The following is a 6,000-nucleotide window of genomic DNA, read 5'->3' on the forward strand; positions in this document are numbered from 1 at the left end:
AATCTTATTACAAAAACCGTAATTTAAGCAAATTAGGTACCTACGTGTACTGAAAAGAAAACATCGACTCTAATATGTACGCTAATAATAATTTATCTTCATAAAATTTGGATTATCTTGGATGATGTGTGAGTCTGGGCTCAGTAGGTCGAAAGGCTAACTCGGGTGAACTCCCTTCAAGCCTATAGTCCATTATACTGGACATATCTAGCTATCAATCAAGCAAGACCTATAAAGGGGGATTATGGTAGTCAATTTTGGTAATTTTTCTTACATGCGTGATTATTTTGATTTATTAAAATTTATTAAGTTAAGTAAGTTTGAATCACAATATCGAACTATTTAATGGGGAGAATATTATATAATGTATAAGTTGAGATACCTTATTAGGGTAGATGTCTAATTTTTATTATAATCTCCGTCTTGTAGATTATTTTAAAACATTACACATATTTTGTTAAATTTTGATTCCTGTTTCTTTCTAAGTATTTTTACTTAGGCGAAAAATTATAAAAAAACGTGTCTAATATTTTTTCATTACTTAAAGAACTGACGGACTTTAGACTTTTAATTTTCTTACCCAGTCATCATCCCTATTATAAAGTGTTCTAGTTTAATGCCTTTAATATCTATAATTTCATTTTAATTTATAAAAATAAAGTAGTAAAGAAACCAATCGAAAATAAAGTAAATAAAACATAGTTTCAAAAAATTTATAAACGTGCGGAACCATGCAACTAGACATGTACTTTGCTTTGCTTGACACAAACAAATCAGCAGATTATGTGAAATATTATATATAGGACATTTTATTGTATATAGGGCACACAGTGTGACATTATTTCTAGATACTTCTTCTAGTGCTTGCATACATTTCTCTGTTATTTTGTGGTCTAGGTACAGAAATAAAAATGAAGAATTTAGTGTTCTTAGCTTTGGTTCTATATTTTTGTCAGGTAAGTTTTTTCATGGTAGTATAGTTTTTATTGTGTATAAGCCGGTAAACGAGCAGACGGATCACCTGATGGTAAGCAATCGTTGTCGCCCAAAGACACCCGAAACACCAGAGGCGTTACAAGTGCGTTGTCGGCCTTTTGGGGGTTAGGAATTTAAGGGTTGTTGGGGAATCAGGGATCGGGAAGATTGGGAAGGGGGTAATTGGACCTCCGGTAACCTCATTCACACAACGCAAGCATTGTTATAAGTTTCTATATATTTAGTTATTTTTTCAAAGTAATTTGTTATTGAATTTAAGGAATGGTATGAAGTCTGGTGTGCAGAAATAGTTTCTTCTTCTACTACAGTAAAACTATTTTTAGATACATTAATATCAGTAATACTTGTATGTACAAGTGAATATGGGATTGCGATTCTCTACACGCCACTATACTATTGCTATACATATATGTATCAGACCCAATTTTATCTTCAGTCTTATCACTGGTCGAGCTTCGAGATAGTTAAGAGTCAAAACATAATTTATATTTATCGAAATTTCTAGATGGCAACCGCCTACTGCTGTTTCCGAGACCCCTACATGCTGCCAACTACACCGTGCACCAACATGTGCGGCTGCAGCGCCAATATTGGCCCAACATGCAACTGTGGCGCCCCCTGCAACTGCTTCAGAGATCTGTCCAACGTTTGCAATGTTTGTGACCAACAGCCGTCGCCAGTGTGCCAATGTTTGTCCCAATGTGGTTGTGACAACAGATACCCGTTGTATTTCCCCGAAGTCGAATATCCTTTGACAATATTGGATATTGATCCGTTCTTCTATAGAACTTGCTTTTCTCCTTAAATTGTTTGTGGATTAATAAAGGTGTGTAGATATTTGTAATTATAATGTTTTTATTTTTATAATAACTATCGTAAGACATACTAAATTAACTAAAAATCACGGTTTACGTACATTAATGGGCACGCATTATGCTCGTGAGCAGCATTCACATGAATCACACCCTCTGCGATTCTAAATTCACATGTCGTATTTCGAATTAACTGACTAATTACATTTTTCGTAATCATCATCCCTATTATAAACTTTTCAAGTAACCTTTTGTTGCCTTTAATATCTATAATTTTATTTTAATTTAGAACAATCTAAAAATAACTAAAATTCGAAAATCATACTCATTCGATTCGAAACATGACCTCTAGCGTGGCTTGAAACTAGTCGAGTTCCCTATCAAGCATTTACGTGAGGAAGCCGACAACATGATAATTGTATAATTGTGTATTTAGTATGTATTACCCAAATAGATCAAAAATTAACCCTTTAACAGTCAAAACAAGGATGTATTTCAAACAAGATATTTCAACCAGAGTTACCTCTACCTACCTCTACATAGGTAATGATAGTGCGCACCGCTTTAGAATTATTGTTAGCCAATTTGAATTTACGGCGATCGGATTAAGTGGTTTTACACCGACCTTACCTGAACTTAACAAGTTTATAACAAGGATTACTTGGTGCTATTGTAGTTTAGCAATAATTTTGTCAATTACACTGTCTATATTGTAGTACATTTTGTTCGGAGCAGTATCGGAATCATAGCGCGATCAACATTTAAGTATAATAAAAATATAATTATTATTTAAAGTTGACACGGCGCTCAAAAGATGGTGTAGGTATCGAGATAGATCCCGCTACGGTTTCATTTCCTCAATTTAGTTAGGTTTAGTGTCAGTTTGATTTTGATGAGAGTTCAAGCAACGTCCAATACGTCCCCAGGATTACAGTAAAAATTTGGATTTGAATGAGATACACAATGTACCTACATTTTAGTAAGCATTTATTTAGTTCTAAGTAATTTGGAGCTTGAATTGCAAATACTCTAAACTCTCTCTAACTTCATAGAACATACCTACCCTCCTTACTCTTCTTTACTACATTCTAGAAAAACAAACACAATGTTACGTTAAGCTAAGAATGTAATAACATTATCGTCTCTCCCCTCGCGCCACTTATTCATATTTCTTGGATAAAACTTATTTCTTAGAACAGTAACTTAAGTTTCCTTGCAACTTGCAGGCTGCAGGTACATTACTGGATTATGTTACCTTAAGGAATAACTTTATAAGAAGTTAAATGGCTTTTTCCATCTGCGTTTTAAGTTTCTAAGTAGTTACGGTGCATTTCTTACAAAAATATAACATTCTATATCTGAATGATTAATTTGAATAGTCTGTGGTTTTACTATACTACTTATTTACATACGATAGAGGAGATGACCAATTTTTATTTACATGACCGCCTTGTAGTAGGTCTGCGTAGGTATATAACAAGGGTTAAACTAACGAAGAAATGAATTAATATAATTCATTTAACCTGCCTAAATTATAAATATTTTCTTAACTCATTTAGCACGTTCAAGTGGGAAAATATTATATTAACCCGCCGAATAAGCCGGAATTAATTCACGAACACCGGCAAGAAAATTATGTGGTCCACCATTAAGTCTTAATTATTCAAAGCCTAAATTACTTTTTGCCGCGAAATGCCTCTCGACGCCATATTTAATTTTGTTGTGAGCAGTCCGTGTACGAATATTGAGTTGATTTAATTAATTTTTACTTGGAAATGAGTGAAGAATGTTTGTTTTGAGAAGAAACATGGTCTAAAGAATCTGTCGACTATGTTAATTCTACGAGATGTCATATTTTTTTAAAACAGCTCTTTGAAAAATCAATAGGAAAATGAGTTATCATCAGCTAGGACGTGGCGAGTTGGATGTACCTACTGTTTATTGACTAAAACATAATATAGGTTGACTTTTCACGAGTTATAATAATAACATCAAGAGAAAACTGCATGTAGAATACACTTCCCTCATTTAAAAAATTCAATTACCTATGTTTAACAGTTTAATACATTTCTGTACCCGGACATCGATCCCGAACCCTTAGCGCAGCTGTTACAAGTTACAACTACTCTTGCGTAACTAGAAAATACAGATAACTAAATGGAAATAATTTACATATTATTGAAATTCACAATTTAGTTACTACGATATCATAAATTAGTTTTAAGTTATTCTGCGTCTAATAGTCAATTTACTACAGATTTAATGATGGTTTATGTAACCTTAATTGCGTCTAGAATTATTATTTTATTCCTCGAAAGCCTCAATAGACTTAAAACTGAAAACAAAAGATCTATTGGTCGCAAGTGCGTGTTTAGTTTCAGGATAGTACAATGTTTGTTGTCCTCAAGGTTTTCTTAACAAACGTTGCCCTACACTTTTTTTACTTCTCCCGCCTTAAGCCAGGCGAGATTTAATGTCAGACTCTTACTGACTAAAAACCGTCCCGTTCCTACTTCTGCTTTCCTATCCGAGACCTGGTAAACCGCTAGGTAGTCCGCTGATCCGGATCGGGTATCAGTCCTACTGGGTTCCATCTGTGGTGGTCTGATGGCTCTACAGAAGGCCGGCGTGAAACAAGCACCTGATTATTCAGTGTTTTAATGCTACGGTTGCCTTTGCCTGGCGGTGCTGATTGCATATCACCATCCGATGATGACGATCATGCTCAGAAATATAATAAAATATAAATAACCAACGAAGCAGTCTAAAACATACGTAAATGCAAATCCGAAAAGAACTTTTAAAACTAAAGCCGAAGCCTTTTATTTTGTAAACATGTTTGTATTTATTTTGAAACTGAAAACTTCAGTATGGAAATCGTAAAAGCAGATTATGGTTGTAGTAAGTCGGTAGCTAACGTAATCGGTTTAGCGAGTACCTCCGTAGCAGGGCTGTTACCGGGTATGGAGATTTGCCAAAATAAACAACTAAACTTATTCATAAAAATAATAACCTCAGAATATGTTTGTAAAATACTGTTTCCAAATAAAAACTCGAAGGTTTAGTAAGAATTATAATATCCTGAAAAGGTTTGCCTTTTTTGAGGGGGAAAAATCATCCAATGACTTTTCGCGTCTTGGGCTAGGCGAGAGGGAGTGTCAGACTCTTACTGACTAAAAACCATCCCGTTCCTACTCCTGCTTTTCGAGCCGGAGCCCCAGTAGGGGAAGTCAGCTCAAAGCGGCCACCTTAACTTTGAGTTAAAAAAAAAGCCATTGAACGAAAGATTTTTAAAGAGAATTGTATACTAGTTAGTCGAGAATTTATCGAAATTTTGTAATGGCCAATTGAAATTTGCGTAAGTTGAATAATAATCATATGATTTGCAGATTACGAAAACTTGTCATAAAACCGCTTTGCCCGAGTGGTCGCCCAAAGCGGCCACGGGGGTAAGGGCAACGTGGCCACCCCAAAAGTTTTCAAGCAATGAATTGTTTTTTGTTGGAAAATACCGTGATTGACAAAATAAAAATGCAAAATCAAAAATCAACACATATAATTCACATAAAAAAAAATCAACAACATTTTACCTATTTTCACAGTCAGTCATAAAAGTAATTTATAAAAATCGATATACTTGGGATTTGTTGAAGCCTCGAGCTCTGGCTATGGATGTGGGTTCTAGTTGTCGCAAGGTCCAATTAGGATGACGCATTATGAAGCCTTTATAAAAATCGTGTCCACCCGTTTCATTTTTAAAAGGATGTGGAATATGGTTTGCTGCAAAAAATCTTCCTTTGTGAGGCCAAAAAAGAGGTTGTCCATATGAAACAAGTACTCTAAACCATCTTCTTCCTGTTGTGGTGTAAACAAAATAAATAAGAATTATATCTATGCAGCGATAATAAGAAAGTAAGGGCAAAGCGGTCAGTTGACCGCTTTGCCCGAGCCGCTTTGCCTTTTTCAACCATTTTATTAAAAATAATATTTTCACTCACATTATTTACTATATTTCGAAGCAAATATGTTTGTAAAAAAGGCAAAATAGATAAGTAACGTTAAACGTGCAATAAAAGCATTTTAGTATAGATAGTTTTGACCAGAAACAAGTTGAAAAGCTTACCTCGCCTTATTTTAACAGAACGCACAAAAAAATCATTTGTCGTTACTAGAATGACGCGTTTGTTCTCCA

General features: G+C 34.5%; 1 protein-coding gene across 1 annotated transcript; it reads left to right on the forward strand.

The window, feature by feature from the left end:
- Window positions 1-807: 807 nt before the first annotated feature.
- LOC118262940 (uncharacterized) lies at window positions 808-1,833 on the forward strand. The gene is made up of 2 exons (XM_035574646.2): window positions 808-956; window positions 1,502-1,833. Exons 1-2 carry the CDS (start codon window positions 912-914, stop codon window positions 1,799-1,801), a joined length of 345 nt encoding a protein of 114 aa, XP_035430539.2. The 5' UTR covers window positions 808-911; the 3' UTR covers window positions 1,802-1,833.
- Window positions 1,834-6,000: the final 4,167 nt, after the last annotated feature.

The sequence above is a fragment of the Spodoptera frugiperda genome, chromosome 12 (genome assembly GCF_023101765.2).
Source record: "Spodoptera frugiperda isolate SF20-4 chromosome 12, AGI-APGP_CSIRO_Sfru_2.0, whole genome shotgun sequence".
In the NCBI taxonomy this organism is placed as follows: Eukaryota; Metazoa; Arthropoda; class Insecta; order Lepidoptera; family Noctuidae; genus Spodoptera; species Spodoptera frugiperda.

Bases quoted from the DNA above. Each gene is read 5' to 3' on its own strand.
- LOC118262940 (XM_035574646.2), top strand. From the start codon at position 912: ATGAAGAATTTAGTGTTCTTAGCTTTGGTTCTATATTTTTGTCAG. The intron at 957-1,501 runs GTAAGTTTTTTC...CGAAATTTCTAG, and splicing joins TGGTTCTATATTTTTGTCAG to ATGGCAACCGCCTACTGCTG.